Source organism: Mobula birostris, chromosome 12 (assembly GCF_030028105.1).
Source record: "Mobula birostris isolate sMobBir1 chromosome 12, sMobBir1.hap1, whole genome shotgun sequence".
In the NCBI taxonomy this organism is placed as follows: Eukaryota; Metazoa; Chordata; class Chondrichthyes; order Myliobatiformes; family Myliobatidae; genus Mobula; species Mobula birostris.
Window position 1 is genome coordinate 26,223,445 of NC_092381.1, and position 20,926 is coordinate 26,244,370.

The following is a 20,926-nucleotide window of genomic DNA, read 5'->3' on the forward strand; positions in this document are numbered from 1 at the left end:
GCTCACTGATATTTGGTTCCCACCGGACACTTGAGGCTCTAAATAGCTGTTTGCATGCGACAGGGTCCACACTCTGGTTTGCCCCTCTGACAGGGAGGGCAGCCAGAGGGCCTCATACCCTGGTGAGATAGGGACATGCCTTTGCTAGCATGTGAAGTCAGCTCCAGAGGAATAGACAGATCAGATCAACAGCAGAATCCAATGGCCAAGGAGCTGGTTCTGCAACGCTTTGTGGAGAGCAAAGGGCATGAAGGGGCATAGAAGAAATCATGGTCATCCACTGCTACTAAAGAAGACCCCAGTTGTGACAACTATTCACACCACTGGACCCAGACATCTGAGGTCGAGAGAGGGGAGCTGCCCCAGTGCAAAGGCACTACCACTTTAAAACTCTCCTGCACGAGTTTCCTGTCATCATTGGATATGATCGACAACCAACAATCGGATCACAGTAACAACTAATTCGTCCCCCTTTACACTTCTTCACTGGAAATGACATTAAACAATCTTGAAATCTTGAACCTTGGAGTGCCCCAGAGTCATTCGCTGTTTTAGAAACAGGTCTATTCTATGTGAGATGTTCTCACATAGGGTTGTTTCTCTTCCCCACGGTATCCTTGAGCTATAGAAGAAAAGTCACTGGCTAGAATTGCTGCTTAAAATAACAATCCAATATGTGTAGTAATTCACTTTCATTCAGGATCTTGGCCTTACTGGGAAGATGCAAATTTATTTCCCATCTCCAACTGCTCAGGAGAAGTGATAAATCATCTTCTTAAACTGCTACAGTGCTCCTGGTGAAGATGCTCCCATGCTGTTGTGAAGGCAGTTCGAGATACAGACCCCTTCAGTGAAGATGAAACAATGACATATTTACAAGTCAGGATGCTGTGTGACCTGGGGTGGGACCCGCAGGCACTGTTCACATGCAACCAGCTGCCCTCGCCCTTCTTGGCAGCAGGAATTCTGGATTTAGTGGTTGCTGCTGAAACAGGTTGAGTAACTGCAGTGCATTTTAGGGATGGAACACTCTGCAGTCACTAGGGACCGACAAGGGTGGAATGAATGATCAAGGTGGCTGACAGTTCTGACAGAGGGATTACTGTGTCCTGGATTAAAGATTTTAAGATTATATTTACTTGCCAACACGTATATCAAAACGTACACTGAAATATATTGTTTGCATCAATAACCCAGCGTAGTTTGAAGATTACGCAGAGTCCGGCCAGTAAGTGTTGGCATGCTTCTGCCACAAATATAGTGTGCCCATAATTTACTAACCCTAACCTGTATGTCTTTGGAATGTGGAAGGAAGCCAGGGATCCTACAGGCAATCCACACACTTACAGGGAGAATCCACAGACTCCTTATAGACAGCAGCAGGAACTGAACCCTGATCACTGCTGCTGCATAGTGTTACACCAACTCCTACACTGCGGTGATAGGATAGCACTGACCTTCTTGATAGTTATTGAACATAATTCATTCAGAGAGGTGAAGTGTACTCTATTCTACTTCGGACTTGAGCCTTGTAAAGTTACTCACTTCGGTTACCCTGCTTCTGGGCTACTCTTATAACTGCAATATTGTGGCTGGTCCATCTGAGTTTCTGTTGAACAATGGCGCTGGGATGTTAATGGAGAGGCTTTGGCAATTGTAATGAGATCCACATGTAAAGATTCTGTTCATTAGCTCTTTCTTGACTGAGATTGTTATTGGTTAGCATTTCCATGGTGTGGAGGTTTAAATCAGTCAATGCCTGACTGTTGTCTACTATGTCGCTTGCTGAAGAGTCACAATTTGAATTTAACATTTGTACAACCATCAGCATACCACCCCATTTCTAACCTCATCACCTCCTCTGTTGATATCCTCAGATGAGGAAGATTGACCTCCTAAGAATATCCATCACCTGGGCCATTATTACCATCAGAGAGGAGGTACAGATGTTTGCAGACACACCTTTAGCATTTTAGAAACAACTAACTTCTTCCCCTCTGCCATTAGATTTCTGAACGTACAATGAGCCAACCCAGGAACACTATCTCACCATTTTCCTCTCCTGTACCACTACTTACTTAATATACTGCATATCTCATTGTAATTTATAATATTTTTATGTATTGCACTGTACTGCTGCCGCATAACAAGAAATTTCACAGCATATATAAGTGATAATAAACCTGATTCTGATTCTCTACAATGTAGCAACTTTCTTTTGAGTGAAGTATGACATTAGTTTTACCTGGGCACCATGATGTCACACTCATCCAAAAGCTGCTTTGATTATCAAGACAGTCATTCTCACCTCGTTTTTTGAAATTCAATTGTTTAGTCCAGGTTGGACCAACACTTTAAAATCTGGAAATCCTTAATCCTGCTAAAACCCAAAAAGGATACAAGGTTACTGGTGAGTAAGTATCGCTTTTATATGCAGTACCTCACATCTGAAAACCTGTTTGGGAGCCTACTTACGTTTTCGACACCATGCCCCTAATGCAGCATATTGAGACAGGAGGAAGAATTTCTCCTTTGGAAAATAACACTGCTGGCAAGTGAGTAAAGCTCTATCTTCTCTGAAATAAAATTAATAACTTTTGCATTATTGCAGGGAAATGGTATTTCCAATCTTTACAATCATAAAGGAAATATAAAACAAAGTTTAATAGCTGTATTGTCTAATTATAAAACTACATTTTGAAATTCTAGTCTCATCTGACATTCATTGTAAAATTCCCCATAGTGATCAAGTGTACTGGTCTCTCGTGGGCTATTTGGACACCAAGACTATACTGAAATTTAAATTGTCATTCTCAGCGGTGATGTATCCTTCTTCCTGACTATACAGAATTGTGGCAGTATCACAGTTTTATTTGTAAGGGACAATTAAGACATTAAGACATTCTGATCAAAATCATCTACAGTTAAGTTGCAACAACTGACTTGTAGTCTCATCTTTAGCTTAACTATTTGGAATGGTCTTCATCCTAATCTTCTCACAAAAGCAGATCTACATGGCTTTGAAATGTATCCATGTTTCATTTTTTCAGGTAAATTTCTTTCTTTGCCCCCTTGAATGAAATGGGTCCAGTTGATGGATGCTAAGTATCTTCAATTCTAAGAAAGGGAAACCTAAATTGTTGGTTCTCAGCTGTAAATATCTGTGTGTTAATTAATGGGTATAATCAGAAGCAGATGTGGCTCTTATTATACCTGTGGGATCAGAGGTGAAAAGAGTGAGCAGTTTTAAGTTCCTGGGCGTCAATATCTCAGAGGATCTAACCTGAACCCAACAGCTACAAAGAAGACATGACAGTGGCTGTATTTCATTAGGAGTTTGAGGAGATTTGATGCGTCACCAAATGACTCACAAATTTCTATAGATGTACCGTGCAGAGCATTCTAACTGGCTGTATGAGGCATCCATCATCAAGGACCCCATCACCTAGGTCATGTCTTATTCTCATCGCCACCATCAGGAAGGAGGTACAGAATTGTGAAGGCACACACTTAACGATTCAGGGACAGCTTCTTCCCCCTCTACTGTCTGTTTTCGGAATGGACACTGAACCCATGAACACTACCTCACTAATTTTTTTATTTCTATTTTTGCACTACTCATCTAATTTAACTAAATAACATATATAAGCACTTACTGTAAGTCACATTTTTTTCTATTATTATATTTTGCGTTGTATTGCTGCTGCAAGGTCAAAATATTTCACAACATACAATATGCCGCTGATATTAAACCTTGATTCTGATTCTGACAGTATTTAATCAACTGCATCACAATTGATTATGTATTTTTCAACAACAGCTTTCCAACATTTTTTTCAGTAAGTCATTCAATAAGAATCCCATATTTTAAATTCTCAGTCATTAACTGTAGGTCCACTTATCATCTAAGCCTCTGAACACTTTCCCTAATCTCCTTCCTCATTCCTGAACAATGTACGGATTGTGATCTTCACAGCTAAAGCTGAAGACTTCATAAAGGCTTGATAATAATACCCTAAGGCAAACCAGGCTAAAGGAATCAGCTGTTTCCACTTTATTTCTTCTTCAAAAAAACTGAATGTGCAATGCAAAAGGTCACCTGTAATTTTTCTTCAACAGGGAATAAAAGTGATAAAGACTGAAAATCATTTTGTCTATGAAATTAATCCACACACATTCTCTGCCAAAGGTGCTGATAAATCCTTAATATAGACAGACATTGTTACCAAACCATATTGTCCTTCGCACCAAACTCAAAGGAAAGATTACACTTGGGTTTCAATTTAATGCTGTAAGATAACCACTTCATGCTTGGGTTGTAACAGGAATTTAAAGGCATTAAGTCGGCTCGTTCTGTTTTGCTTGCTAGAGCATGGTCATCAATGGACCGCATCACGTGAGCTCACGTTTCTGCTCCACCACCCGATGCCTGCAGCCGCACTAGCCTCCTGCTGCCCTGCAGATCTGGCTGACCCTGAGGATTTGCTACTGCAGCCATCTTGTGGGTCCCCAAATGGTGTCTAGGCTTCAGATGGTGGAATCGCAGGTTCCGCCTCCTGAGTGTCCTGATGGCTCTTTCGACTGTTTCTACACTCAGGTGCCACTTTATTAGGTACACCTGCTTGTTAATACAAGTATCCAGTTAAGCAATAATGTGGCAGTAACTCAGTGCATAAAAACATGCATACATGATCAAGAGGTTTAGTTATTGTTCAGACCAAACATCAGAACGGGGAAGAAATGTGATCTAAGTGACTTTGACCGTGGAATCATTGTTGGTGCCAGATGGGGTGATTACAGTATCTCAGAAATTGCTTTTCATGCATAATAGATGCTAGGGTTTACAGAGAATGGTGAAAAACAAAAGAAAACATCTAGTCATCAGCTATTCTCTGGGAAAAAATGTCTTGTTAATGAGAGAGGTCAGATTGGTTCAAGCTGATAGGAAGGTGACAGTAACTCAAGTAACTACACGTTACAACAGTGGTGTACATTAGAACATCTCTGAATGCAGAACACATCAAACCTTGAAGTGGATGGGCTACAGCAGCAGAAAACTACATACATACACTCAGTGGCCATTTTATTAGCTACAGGGGGTACCTAATGAGTGTATGCACCTCTGAGAACTACAGAATTCTCTGAGAAGTGGCCAGTGAGTGTATACACCTCTGAGAATTACAGAATTATTAAAACAGTCAAAATAGATCTTAAAATATGGAAAACAAAGTTAAAGACATTTGTCTGCTGTAAATTAATTAAGAGCGCTAATATTGATTACGATGAAAAAATAAAACCAAACCACTCACTTTTTCCATCCAGATCAATGACTCCTTCCAAATGAATGAATCCACATCTTCCTTATGAATCCAACAGTGTGCAGATCAAATGCAATGGCATCTGATCTCCAGTCTGTTCTGTACCTCCCCGCTGCAAATTGTAGGCTTGGAGGTCAGGGCATACTGACCTGTGTGCAGTAGCTTGCCAGTAGTCCGCCTTTCAGCTGGATATTTAACTTCTAATGTGCATGATACAAATTTACAAAAGCTAACTTTAGTATCAGCTGAGCCACTTCTCAAAGACTAGATTAAAAAAAGAGTTTAAATACTTTTTCTCTATTCCACTAACTCTGGTTGTTTATTTTCCTGTTCTGTAAACACCACACAATTCAAATATAACTCTTTTTAAAACTGTCAGCGGTGCTTAGATGTGCTTTGAATTTAAAAGCTACAGAGAACAGTTAGCAGATAGAGATAGTAAAGAATTACATTCTAGTCACACCCACCTTTCCTAATTTTCCTTTCTCTGTTTTGTCTCCTTTCCTGTTCCCTGAGGACTGGAGTGATTGATAGCCTAATCCAATGATTGTATTACACCAGCCTCACTCGGAATGTTTCCTTATCATTAACAGTTACCCGATGGTTAAATTCACAGCTCACTGCTTGATGCAGCCCCTGAGATTTAAAGGTCTGGCCTTTAGAAAATATTTAAAATAAAATTGAAATCTTGACAATACCAAGATCTTCATACTTTCTTATGTCATTTTTTAAAAATTAATTTGATGTAGAGTACGCAGGTCCCATGTAAGTCCATAATGTGACCAGCTATGTTAACAACTAACTGAAACGTGCTCCTACTTAAGAGACAACAAGTTGGGATAGTAAAATAAATATATTTGACTTTGCTTATGTGTTGACTAAGAGTAATATTTATTCTAAGAGAGGAAAGCAGACAATATGGCTCCTATGCACTGATTTAAATCACTGCTCGTCTGAAGCAGTCAGAGAACGGAGGTGCCCTGAATGCAGTTTAAGCTCCCAAAGACAAAAAATATGCATCTCATAAACTTCCATTCTGTAGAAATGTCAACCTACGGTTGTGTGGTACTTCAAAACCTGCACTTGGCGTTTTATGCTGTCTACTCTGCCTTCATCTGTAAACATGAACATTTAACATTTGTGTAGGGCAGGTAACTACAAACATGTTATCTATTACCATAGCTTTTATCCTCATTAACTACTTCCACTTGTTGGGCTGGGGAGGTGGGCAAGCAATAAACTTTGTCAAATAACTAAATTAACCTTTTTACAATTTCATTTCCGTTAGCTAATTTTACAATAAGAGCCTAATACCGCTCCAAGAAGGAGAGTGATCAATATGGTTTGGTTTAGTTTCTGCATGACTTAATCCTGAAATGCAACTTGACAACCTCCTATCAAGAACAAAAATTCGATCATTGGAAGATACTCATGGCAGACAAATGAGAAAGAGGAAAAGCAAAATGAACTCATGAGCTATGAATCTGCAATAAATATGCACTCTTTTAAAAATAAGGAAATGACTTCTAACTTACAGCTTTGAGAAGCTGACTGTTCGAAGAAGTTGGAATTAAAGTACTTTCTCATTAAGAGGTAATTTTCTATCAAGTTTATTTTGTCTATGTAAAAAAAACTCTAGGTATTCCCACTTTTGAATTTACCCAAATGAACAGACTTTATTCCTTTATCTGAATGTAAATGACAGCAATGGTTAAAAAAGTGCACTAGAGGCAAATACAATTTGGTGTAAAGTGTTCACATTAAAATATCGAAGCAGTGCAGACTGCGTTGATATGAGTAAGTTGAAGTTTGTGGTTTCTATTCAAAAATGAGTGTTAATTAAATCTTGAAAAGAGAAACTGTGCTAATACAAGTTACTACAAAGGGCTTCAAGATACTTCTTTCATTTATCGTTTAACTTCTCCCCACCCACTTTACTGAAGCATTGTGCCAATAAAAGAAATTGCTATTAGAAGTGCTTGCAGACTCAGACTTGTCCATCTGTCAATATGATTAGTTATGTTGACCAACAGCAAGCAAGGTGCCTTGAAAGGGAATTGATATTAGAAGTTGTCACCGTTTTGTCTATAGTCTCAGAGGGAACGCTGCACGGTGGTGAAGGCAATGCTTACCAGACACACCGCCATATGTGGTTTGCTTGTCTCTACCAACGGCAGGCACAGGTGTGCCATCTGCAAGTACCCCTATCAGCCCAGAGACTGTGTTGATTGCTGTAATACCATCTGCACCACCTGTGAGAAAATACAACAGTTATTTAAATTCCAATCCACAGAATAATATCTTTTGATTTTGGTTTCAATATAATAGCTAGAGAATAGATGGCATGAGTCATTTCAAAGTTAGTGGCACGGAATGACAGGGACCATTATCAAATAAAAGGGGTGTGTTTTTAATTGATGTACGTAAGCTATTTGAAAATTAATGTAAAAGGAAGGACAATCAAAATGAAAGATATAAAGAAGTAATTCTCAAGGACTAAAGAATTATTCTCAAGTAGAATTTTAATCTCTTTATATTCAGTTCCCACTGCCATTTTCTTACCTTCCTGAGCTGCCATCGCTATGTTTACAATGTCGGTGACGTTCGGGGTCAGCTTGGCAAAGAACGGAATCTTAACAGCTTGCCGTACCCAGCGGCAGATGTTTTGCACCAGCCTTGGATCCTGTTCAAATGGGTCAGTTACAGAACTAGATGAGAAACTAATCTGATAAAGCTGTGCACAGAGACAGGTATAGCTTCATGCTGCCAGTCTGACTGCACTGCGTGTGACATTGCAGGGACTGCAACCCTCTCATTACTTGATCCTCAGATCACAGCATAAACAGCAGAGCTGTAATAATATCATCTAACACAATTGCATTTTCCTTGTCTACTAAATAAGCCGAATGAATCAGCCTCCATTATAGCATAATAGCATTACTTGACTAATACTGATCGAGAAAGGTGATTACAATGAATTATCCATTAAGGTATTGAAACTACTGTTATTAATAAACTTCCTTTCTTACGAATAAAGAAAACATAATTGCTGATACTAAATCATTTTTTTTCACTTTCTCATTACTGCTCCCCTGCTTTATTGAAAGATTAGATTCACTTTTTTTTAACAATTCATTACCCTTTAAACATTCACTCAAGTTAGATTAATTACACATAGAATGTGGCCAGTCTGTGCTGCTGGGGGTTGGAGGTGATTGGCAGTTAAGTAGGTTTCTGGGTGGCTGGAGCAATGCTCAGTCAATTTTGCCTCTGTTGTCTTTTAGCAGTGTGATGATAGAGGCATTGTGGTTAATTTATTAGACTCGCAATCCACAGCCTGGACTAAAATTTCAGATATGTGAGAGGTAACATAAGCACAAGGGATTCTGCAGATGCTGGAAATTCAGAGTAACACAGACAAAATGCTGAAGGAACTCAGCAGGCCAGGGAGCAGCCATGGAGAGGAATGAATAGTCGACATTCCGGGCAGAACTGGAGCGGTAGCAGCATGGAAGTAGAGCCACTGCCTTCGGCTCCAGCAAACTACGTTAAGTCGTGGCCTTGTGCGTCGTCTGTGCTGGCACATTCTCTCTAAGACCACGTGGGTTTCCTCCATTTTTCTACTGTCTCTTCCCACTTCCCAAAGCCATGTGGGTTGTTAAGTTAATTGGCCCCTAGCATGTAGGGGAGCGGCAGGATCTGGGGGAGCTGATCAGAGTGTGGGGAGAAATATAAAAATGGGATTAATGTACGATTAGCGTAAAGATGAACGATTAAAGATTAGCTTTATTTGTCACACGTACATTGAAACATACAGAGGAATGCAGCATTTGCATCAAATCAAATCAGTGAGGATTGTGCCAGACAGCCCACCAGTGGTGCCATGCTTCCAGAGCCAATGTAGTATGCCCATAACTTTAACTCGTACACCCTTGAAACGTGAGAGGAAACCGAAATACCTGGAGGAAACCCATGCAGTCCCAGGGAGAATGTACAGACAGCAGAGGGAGTTGAACCCCAATCCTACAGTTACCACTGTAAAGCACTGCGCTTACTGCTCTGCTATTGTGCCATCCCTAGTAAAGTAAATGGGTGATTGAAGGCCAGTGTGGAGTCAACGGACCGAGTGGCCTGCCTCCTTGCTGCACCTGGCTATGGCGCTTAACTCTATGAGTTCAAGTCCCTCCATGACAGCCGGGGAGCTGAAATTTGGTTGATTTAACTTATCTGCAGTGTAAGTGCCAGTGACAATGACCACAAAACTGATGGATTGGCATGAACACTTGCTAGCGTCACTGCTGTCTTCAGGCTAGGCAGTCTGTTTCCTTTACCTGGCTTGATCTGTGTGAGACTCTTGACTGCCCACTGAAATAACTAATGATGTCAATCATTCAATACAAGAGAAATGTCATGCAGCAGCTTGAGTACAAGCCAGCAATGTTATCAACCATAAATGAATAACATAAAACACAGGTAGCCCATGACTCAATTGATTGATGATATGGATTGAGCAGCTAAATGTTCGGTGGTTCCAATACACATCATGAAACAGTCATCAAGAGCAGAGGTGTGCAAACTGATTTCTCAACCAGTTCGGCTCTACAAACCCAGTACAAAATGACTCAACTTGAGGTCCTATCAAAGGGTCACAACTGAAACAGTGTAGGACTTTTACCAAATGGTGCTGGTGGCAAGGCATGAGTAAGAATGCATTGGTGAGCAGCAGGACTCTGAAACAACTCCCTCGTTGAGACTGAGTGGCTGTGATGCTGGCTAAAGTGCTGAGGTGGGTGCAGAAGGCTCACAATTGGGAGAGTGCAAGTTTATTTTTGTATTTAGAGCTACAGCTTGGTAGCGGGCCCTTCCAGTCCAATGAGCCGGTGTCACCCAGTTACACCCATGTTACCAATTAACCTGCTAACCTGTACGTCCTTGAAATGCGGAAAGAACCGGAGCAGCTAAAGGAAACTCACGTGGTCACGGGGAGAATGTAGAATCTCCTTACAGGCAGCAGCGGGAATTGCACCTGGGTGGTTGGCACTATAATAATGCAAAGCCAACCGCTACCCCTTATGTTAACTGCACCCCCCCCCACAATAAATGTCTGATCAACAATGTGTAATGGAAAATATGAGCAGTTTTAAGTTTCCCACTGAGGTTTTTTGAACGTCTCTCAAAACCAAGACTTCTTCCACCGAAAAGGATAAGGACAGCAGGTATAACAGGAGGTGCTCGGGCCAGCTTCAGCAATCTACATTCAGCCTGACCTTGGGTGCTGTCCAAATGAAGTTTGCATGTTCTCCCCAATGAACTCATGGGTTTCTCTGGGTGTTCCAGTTTTCTCCCACATCCAAAAGATGCATGGCTTTGCAGATGACAGTTGCCATCAATTAACCCCAGTATTGATAGGTGATGGGGGACCAGGGTGATGTTTTTAGGCACATGAGAGAAAGGGTTGTAGATCATTAAGATGCAGGCAAAGTGACTGATGGTTCTGCTCAGAGAGCGATCATTGAATCAAAGGGTCAAATTGCCTCCTATATTATTGGAAATATTAGAAAGGTGGATGGGAACATGTTTCCCTCCAAGCTATGACCAAATGTGCATTGGATATACCATATATTACTGTCCTTCGTCAGTATGTCTAAATACTGGAACACCCCACCAGCTTCACTGTGGAAATATCTCATCAGAAGGCTTTAGTGATTTTAGGTGACAGCTCACAATGAATTCTTGAGGGCAGGCGGGAGGAGAAGATGGTGGCGCGCCTGCGCGGGCGCAGCCCTCCAGTGAAAAATGATACCGTATCTGTTAAATAGGGGCCGTGGACAATTCTGATTTGATGGAGACAGACGTGAAAGCACAGAGGAACATCTGGAGAAATTTCTGAAACGCTCGTTCGCTGCTGCCGTTACTGCATGGTCGGGAATCTTTCGAAGGGTAAACCTCAAAATCCCTGGCCTTGCCTGCTTTTGGCGACCGAGAAGGAGGTCGAATCATTGGGACAGAGATGGCGCTCAGTACTTGGTGTCGGACAGCTGATCAGAGCTCGAAGTTTTCGGATGACTCAGAGTCGGATTGTGGTCAGCATGGCAGGGAGAGTTTTTCTTCCTTCTCCCGTCTGCGTGAGATGTGGGACATTTGAGAGACTTTGAACTTTACTGTGCTCATGGACTTCTTCATCAAGTTATGGTATTGTTGCACTGTTGTAACTATATGTTATAATTATGTGATTTTGTCAGCTTTTTCAGTCTTGGTCTGTCCTGTGTTTTGTGATATCACACTGGAGGAAATATTGTATCATTTCTTAATGCATGTATTACTAAATGACAATTAAAGAGGACTATGTGTCTTCATAATCTAATCTAAGTAAGTACCGGCCTTGTCAGTGATGCCTTTACCTTATAAACAAATAATCAAAAGAAAACTGCAGAATGAAATCTGAAACAGGTATTAGGTCCTTGATTTGCAGAAACAATAAACTTTGTTCCTGTGTTAGATTGGTGCCCTTGACGATCATATTATGTCATGATCAATATGGCTTACTGCACAAGGCACGTGCATATTTGATGCAATGAACCATATTGGGTCATTTCACAGAACATTGCACAATTAACCTTCCAATGAAGATGTCTGCTGCTCACTCGTGAGATAAACTGCCCTCATCCCCAAGGCAGGAATTTTGCTCCTTTCAAAGTTACTGAGATTTTTAATAAACTTATAATTAATACACCAGGAACAGAGTAGTTCAAATTTCACAACATACAGTATGTCAGTCATAATAAAACGTTACTCTCTTTCTAAGGCTGCAAAGCCTATTGAGCCTGCTCTGCTCTTAGACAGTAGCTGACATGCAGCTTTACTCCATTTATCTGCCTTAGGCTATTTCTCAAAGCTATCACCAATAAAACCTATCAATCTCAGTTTTGAAAATTTAAAATTTCCAGCAACCCCGATCCTATCTATGAAAACTTGCTTTCTTAGCAACACACACAAAATGCTGGAGGAACTCAGCAGGTCAGGCAGCATCTTTGGAAATGAATGAACAGTCAAAGCTGAAGAAAGTTGTCAAATTGTTCAGCTCTATCATGGGCACTATCCTCCTTGGTATCCAGGACATCATCAAGGAGCGGTACCTCAAAAAGGTACTGTTCAACATTAAAGATCCCCATCAACCAGAACATGTCTTGTTCTCATTGCTACCATCAGGAAGGAGGTACAGAAACCTGAAGAGGCAAACACTCAATTATTCAGGAACAGCTTCTTTCCCTCTGGCATCCAATTTCTGAATGGACGTTGAAACTACATCATTACTTTTCTCATTTCATTTTTTAGCACTACTTACTTAATTTAACTATTTCATTTATTTATATATATCCATATGGTAATTAAAATTTTTTCTCTATTACTACATATTGCATTGCACTGCTGCCACAAAGATGACAAATTTCATGACATATGCTGGTGATATTAAACCTGATTTTGATTCTGAATTTCCCTCATCCTTTCCAGGCCTGATGAAGGGTCTCAGCTCAAAACGTTGACTGTTAATTCATTTCCAAAGATGTTGCCTGACCTTCTGAGTTCCTCCAACATTTTGGGTGTGTTAATTTGGATTTCCAGCATCTGCAAACCTTCTCGTGATTATGACTTGCTTCCTTATTTGACTTGTAAAGAGCCTGGCTCTAACTTTAACATTATGCTTTCTTAAACTAGATTCACTCTCCAGAGGGAATAATTTCTTTGTATATAAAATTTGAATCACTTTAACATTCTAAACATTTCAACATATTACCCTTATAAACATTTGGGGAAAACATGACAAGTTTATTCATCTTTTACTTCTAGTGCAGCTTTGTATGCCATATCCTTTTCAAGGTGAGTGCATCTTTCCATGTATCCAGTACCGAAGATTAAATTAGTCTCTCAAGTAATGTTTGATACATGCTGTATTGTAACCTCTTATGATAAAGATCAACACAATTTTCGCCCTTGCGATTGCTTTGTGTAGCCAAGAGATAACTTTTAGAGATTGGAATACGTGGACATTAATCCTCTTGGTTTTCTGCAGCTGATATTCTAATTTGACTTTCCTAGATCTGAAGTGTACAGTATAATCTCACTTTCTCTTATTGAGCATCACTGGCTATTTTTGTCCTATTCTCTTTATCCTTCTCTAGGTCTCCCTTTGTCCAGATGCACGATAGACCTTAAAACCATAAGACAAAGGAGCAGAATTAGGCCATTTGGCTCATAAGGTCTGCTCCACCATTACATCATGATTGATTTATCATCGCTCTCAACTCCTTTCTCCTGCCTTCTCCCCGTAACCTTGGACACCTTGATTAATGAAGAACCTATCAGTCACCTTTAAATCTACCCATTGACATCTATATGTGGCAATGAATTCCATAGATTCACCATCCTCTGTCTAAAAAACTCTTCCTCATCTCTGTTCTAAAGAAAAGTTCTTGTATTCTGAGGCGGTGCCCTTTGGTCCCAGACTCCCTCACTATAGAAAACATCCTTTCCACGTTAACTCTAACTAGACCTTTTGTAGCATCGTGCTTACAGTGGCAGTAATCTGGTTCAGTTCCCACCACTGTCTGTAAGGAGCTTGTATATTCTTCCCATGACCACGTGGGTTTGCTCTGGGTGCTCTGGTTTCCTCCCACATTCCAAAGATATACAGGTTAGTAGGTTAATTGGTGACATGGGTGTAATTGGCTCATTGGCTTAGAAGGGCCTGTTACCAAGCTGTATCTCTGAATTAAATAAGTAAAATAAGTCTCATTGTAACGTCTTCTTTCTTACTGTCTCCTTCTGTACGGCACCTGACAAAAGGGCTACACATTTCAGTAATGTTTTAACTCAGATATTAAAAGGACAAACGAAGCTCCAGGTATAGATCCCCTGGATAGCATCATGCACGCTAGTAGATGGACAGTTACCACTTCTGTCTGCGCTCGCTTTATCTCAGGAACAATCACTGTTCCTTCTAAGCTGTGCAGGTGCACAGCCGTGCAATTCCTGAAATGCTCCCGTGCACATAGCCTTTGCTGTTACACAGCTGGAATTTTCTTTTATATAATATTAATATGAAATGCTAGGCCGTTTGCAGGCCGTGTAAAAATGTATGGCTCAGACTGTGTGGATAGTTCTCTACCAGCTTTGCACATCTGGTCACAGCAATTTTCTCCCATTCCTCTTTACAAAACTGCTCACGCTCTGTTAAGTTGCATGGAGATTGTGACTGGACAGCCCTTTTCAAGTCCAGCCACAAATTCTCAATTGGATTGAGGTCTGGACTCTGACTTGACCACTCCATAAGACCATATGACCATAAGACCATAAGATATAGGAGCAGAAGTAGGCTATTGTTGCCTGGATTGGGGAGCATGCCTTATGAGAATAGGTTGAGTGAACTCGGCCTTTTCTCCTTGGAGCGACGGAGGGTGAGAGGTGACCTGACAGAGGTGTATAAGATGATGAGAGGCATTGATCGTGTGGATAGTCAGAGGCTTTTTCCCAGGGCTGAAATGGTTGCCACAAGAGGACACAGGTTTGAGGTGCTGGGGAGTAGGTACAGAGGAGATGTCAGGGGTATGGTTTTTTACTCAGAGAGTGGTGAGTGCGTGGAATGGGCTGCCAGCAATGGTGGTGGAGGTGGATATGATAAGGTCTTTAAAGAGACTTTTGGATAGGTACAAGGAGCTTAGAAAAATAGAGGGCTATAGGTAAGCCTAGTAATTTCTAAGGTAGGGACATGTTCAGCACAACTTTGTGGGCCGAAGGGCCTGAATTGTGCTGTAGGTTTTGTATGTTTCTATGTTTCTATTTGGCCCATCGAGTCTGCTCTGCCATTCAATCATGGGCTGATCCAATTCTTCCAGTCATCTTCACTCCGTACCCTTTGATGCCCTGGCTAATCAAGAACCTATCTATCTCTGCCTTAAATAAACCCAATGACTTGGCCTCCACAGCTGCTTGTGGCAACAAATTCCACAGATTTACCACCCTTTGACTAAAGTAATTTCTCCACATCTCAGTTCTAAAAGGACATCCTTCAATCCTGAAGTCGTGCCCTCTTGTCCTGGAATCTCCTACCATGGGAAATAACTTTGCCATATCTAATCTGGACTCCAGGACATTAACTTTGTTGCTTTTAAGCCATTCCTGTGTAGCATTGGTTTTATGCTTGGGGTCACTGTCTTGCTGGAAAACAAATCTTCTCCCAAGTTGTAGCTGTCTTGCAGACTGCACCAAGTTTTCCTCCAGAATTTCCCTGTATTTTTCTGCATTCATTTTACCCTCTACGTTCACACGCCTTACAGGGCCTGTTGCAGGCAAAGCATTCTCCCCAGCATGATGCAATCACCACCATACTTTATGGTAGGGATGGAGCGTTTTTGATGATGTGTGGTGTTTGTCTTACGCCAAACATAGCCTTTAGTTTGATGGCCAAAAAGCTCAATTTTGGTTTCATTAGGCCAGAGAATCTTCTTCCAGCTGACTTCGGAGTCTCCCAAATGGCTTCTGGCAAACTTTAGCCAAGATTTCATGTGAGGCTTTTTCACAGGCTTTCTCTTTGCCACTCTCCCATAAAGCTACGGCTGGTGAAACACCCGGGCAACAGTTGCTGTGCGCACAGTCTCTCTCATCTCAGCCACTGAAACTTATAACTCTCCCAGAGCTGTCAAAGGTCTCTTGGTGGCCTCCCTCTCTACTTCCCTTCTTACACGGTCATTCAGTTTTTGAGAACGGCCTGCTCTAGGCAGATTTACAGCTATGTCATATTCTTTGTATTTTTTGATGATTGACTGACTTAACTGTACTCTAAAGGATATTCAGCGACTTGGAAATGTTCTTGAATCCATCTCCTGGCTTCTGCTTTTCAATAATCTTTTTGCAAAGTTGCTTGGAGTTTTCTTTTGTCTTCATGGTGTAGTTTTTGCCAGGATACTGACTCACCAGCAGCTGGACCTTCCAGATACAGGTGTGATTTTACTACAATCAATTGAAACACCTTGACTGTGCACAGGTCTCCAAAAACAGATCTCTGTTTAATTAATTACATGACTTCTGAAACTAATTGGCTGCACCAGTGACGATTTGCTGTGCCATATTAAAGGGGGTAAATACTTTTGCAATCAATTATTTTGTGCTTTATATTTGTAATTTATTTAGATCATTTTGCGGAGATCTGTTTTCACTTTGAGAGGAAAGAGTCTTTTTCTGTTGATCGGTGTCAAAAAAGCAAAGCTAAATACTTCGTGATTCAATGTTGTAAAACAGTAAAACATGAAAGCTTCCCGGGCGGGGTGAATACTTTTTACAGGCTCTGTACATGTTTTTTTCCACTCTTTCCAGTTTAATCACACCTTTCCTATAACAGGTGACCAAAACTGTACACAATACTCCAATTGTGTCCTCACCAATGAGTTACACAACTGCAATGTAATGACTTTTGCATCACTTTGTCTAAATTGTGTATCATTTACAACAATCTACACATTTGTACTCCAATGTCCCTATGTTCCATTACACTCCCAAGTGTACTACCAATCATCATATAAATCCTGTGCCGGTTTGATTTTCCAAAATGCTTCGCCTCTCACATATCTGTGATGACATTTATTTGCCACTCCTTGTAGCACTCTCCTAACTGATCAAGGTCGCCTTGTAATCTGACAATCTTTACTATCGACAACACCTCCTCATACTGTGTCATCTGAAAATTTACTGATCAAGCCTTGTGCATCCACATCCAAATCATTTATGCAATAACAAAGATCTAAACATCATCTCCTGCAGCACATCACTAGTCTCCTACCTCCATTCCAAGAAATAACCTTCAACAATCACCCAGTACTACCTACCGCTGAACCAATTTTGAATCCACCCAATTAGCTCTCCCTAGAAATAACCTTCCAGGCCAGCCTATCAAAGTTCAAAGTAAATTTACTATCAAAATATATATACTATATATCACCCTATACAACTCTGAGATTCATTTTCTTGTAGGCATACTCAATATATCCATAATAAAATAATAATCACAATAGAGTCAATGAAAGACCCCACCACCTTGGGCATTCAATCAGTGCAAAAACAAAAAAACTGTGCAAATGCAAATAGAAAGAAATAATAATAATAAATAAATAAACAATAAATACCACGAACATGAGATAAAGAGACCTTGAAAGTGAGTACATAGGTTGCTGCAACATTTCAGTGATGGGAAAAGTGAAGTTATCTCCATTGGCTCAAGAGCCTGATGACTGAGGGATAGTCTTCTTCTTCTTCTTCTTCTTCTTCATGTGCCTTGCACGTTACACACTTGGGTGATCATGGCTTTCCACATCCAGCAATCCCATACAGCGTCAATGATATCTCGCACACTTAGATCTGTTAGTTCTTTCACAGTGTCCATATATTTTCTTCTTTGCCTTCCTCTTCCGTGTTTCCCAGGCATATGGCCTTGTAATGTAAAGTATTCTATTTCTTCCTTTTTGATGACATGGCCCAGGAATTTAAGTTTCCTCTCATTTAATGTTCTCATTAAAGATCTTTTTGTATGGGCACATTGGAGTACTGTCTCATTAGTTACCCTATCTCTATATGATATTTTCAGCGTTCTTCTAAGAAACCACATTTCTGTTGCTTCTCAGTTTCTTTGGAGTGCTGGTGTTATAGTCCATGTTTCGGAAACATACAGCAAGATTGACCAGATGTAACATTTTAGTAGCCTAAGCCTTGTTGTCATAGAAACGTGTCTGTTGGTAAAAATGGGTTGGAAGTTGGTTTTGGCAAAGGCAATTCTTCTTTTTATTTCTACTTTACTTCTAGCATCTTGTGATATAAAGCTACCAAGGTAATTAAAGCTGGTCTTTTGTTCAGTCTCTTGGTTACCGATGTACAATTGGCAGTTGGGAGTATCCTGCTGTTTTGATATTACCATACATTTGGTTTTTTTACAGTTGAGGGTTAGACCAAAATCTGCACTTGTTTGTAGTACTTTGTCTAGGAGGATCTGTAGGTCTTCTGTAGCACTTGCTATTAGGGTGGTATCGTCTGCATATCTTATATTGTTGATGTTAACACCTCCAATTTTTATCCCATCTAGGTCTTCTATTTCTCTCAGAATCATTTCACTATAGATATTAAACAATTCTGGTGAGGCAACGCATCCCTGTCTAACTCCTCTTCGAATTTTAGTCCAACTGCTTATATTATCATCAATTTTACCGCCTTCATTTGGTTTCAATATAAATTTTGAAGCAGTTGTTGGTCCCTTCCATCAATGCTTAGTGAGAATTTGAAATAATTTTTCATGTTGCACTTTGTTGAATGCTTTAGTGAAATCAATAAATGGATAGTAACTGTTCCTAAACAGAACCCTGTCAAACGTCTTGCTGAAGTCCAAACCGACAACATACACTGCCCTACTCTAACCCATCTTTTTCATAAACCTCTTCATAAAACTCTTTATTGTTTGACAAGCAAGACCTTCCAAGCACAGAGCTATGCTGACTCCTCCTAATCAGACTGTCCAAATGCTCATAGAACCTGTCCTTCAGATTCCCTTTCAGTGAGTTCACAACTTCTGATATCAGCTGATGGTCAGTCATTCTCTGGCTTGTCACTGCTACCTTTTTAAACTAATGAAGCAATTGTTCCACATTACCTACTTTCTACTCTTTGGCAGCTTCAACAATGGCTAACAAGGGAGCAAGTATCTCCACGAGGCACACTGCAATTTCCTCCCTAGCCTCCCACAATGTTCAAGGCTGCACTGAGTCACGTCTCTTACAAATGACCACTTACAGATTAATTGTTGCTTGAATCAGAGACCCAATAAATCTATCCAGTCTCAATCTACATTTGTTATAGATTTTCTCACCAACCCTTTGAGCCTCCCAGTGGAATAGTTCCAAAATTCTGCCTGGTTTATTGATCTTGGCTTAAAACATGAAGGATTTTAATCCCAGCAGTTTCTACACTCAGTAGTCACATATTACACACCTCCTGAACCTAATAAAGTGGGCACTGGGTGTGTGTTTGAGGTCTTTTGCTACTCTAGCCCATGCACTTCAAAGTTCAATGTGTTGTGCATTCAGGAATGCTCTTCTGCCCAACATTGTTGTAACACATGGTTACTGCCACCTTCTTGTCAGCAGGAAACAATCCGGCCATTCTCCCCTGACCTCCCTCATTAACAAGGGATTTTTGTCCACGGAACTACCACTCATTGGATGTCTTTTTGTTTTTCGCACCATTCTCTGTAAACTTTTGAGACTATTGCATGTGAAAATCCCAGGAGATCAGCAGTTTCTGAGATACTCAAACCACCGTCTGGCACCAACAATCATTCCACAATCAAAGTCACTTAGATCACATTTCTTCCCCATTCTGATGTTTGGTTTGAACAACAACTGAACCTCTTGACCATGTCTGAATGGTTTTATGTATTGAATTGCTGCCACATGATTAGCCAATTAGATACTTCTATTAATGAGCAGATGTACTAGTGTACCTAATACAATGGCCACTGAGTGTATATAAACATAGTCAGGCCAGACAAACAATAAAAGCATTAAAAAATTCTGCTGCCCTGCATGCCCTGCTATGAATTGTGCAATAGTATTCCCTGAATTTATACAGGCAGTAGTGAATGTGCAGATGAGTTTGCTCCTGTATTAAAAAACATACCTTTACTTGCGAGCACACTTCATAATAAAAGTTAAAGCAAATATTTTAATTCCCATTAGATTTGGATCAGAAAATGTAACATTGTTTTCTAAATGATGCACAACTATCTTATTCATCCTGAGCCATATTCCCTTCCCCCATCCTGCTGCTAGCTTTTATTCAAAGTGGCATGACTTCAGTTTGTCAACGTACATGAGCAGAATGTAAATTGAAACCATTTTATCTAACAACACTTTAAGGCATTATTGAATCATATGCATGATGCTACCCAATGTGTACAAGATGAAACTGCAGTATTCATTTTGAACAATGTATTTCCAGAAGTACTAGAAGTGAATTGGACTGTCTTTTGCATAAGGATTAGGACTGAAAGAGGTTATTTCAATTATATCTAGGAGATATAAACACATTGTATGCTCGTATAAAAATATGCGTTAGTTTGAATGTATATTGATTTATGATGTACTTACAACCTTTGAAAGAGTTATTCCTTGTACATGCAATAAAATAGCTTGAAGTTTCAAAGATGATATATAGAATCAACTCAAGAGGAATTCAGTACAGTAGTTAAATAATTGCTTTATGTTGAATGCAGTGGGTAATAGTAACAAAAGATTCATTTTGTAAGAGGTAAAATATGGTCGTTTCATTTTCTTTTTATTAAGAAGTGCACAATGTCTCTCAATTAGAATAATTATTCTGCATGCATTTTTAAAAGAATTTTATCAGTTCTGGATTAAGTAAAATATGTGCATCTATGAAAACAACCATAACTACTAAACTAGGATGAATAAGCATTACTTTAAATATAGATTCATTCAGATGAAATGGTATTGTTTTGAAAATTTTGGCAACTAATCTTCAAAGTATGTAATTTTTCTAAATCTTTTCTTAGC

The 20,926-nt window shown here is 40.1% G+C and overlaps 1 protein-coding gene across 1 annotated transcript in view; it reads right to left on the bottom strand.

The window, feature by feature from the left end:
- LOC140205806 (dihydropyrimidine dehydrogenase [NADP(+)]-like) overlaps positions 1-20,926 on the bottom strand; it is a 927,724-nt gene that overhangs the window by 175,179 nt on the left and 731,619 nt on the right. The window contains exons 17-18 of the mRNA XM_072273510.1: positions 7,881-8,001; positions 7,451-7,570 (exon numbers count right to left, since the gene is read on the bottom strand). Of these exons, the coding sequence (XP_072129611.1) occupies positions 7,451-7,570; positions 7,881-8,001 (241 nt within the window). The remainder of the gene's footprint in view (positions 1-7,450; positions 7,571-7,880; positions 8,002-20,926) is intronic.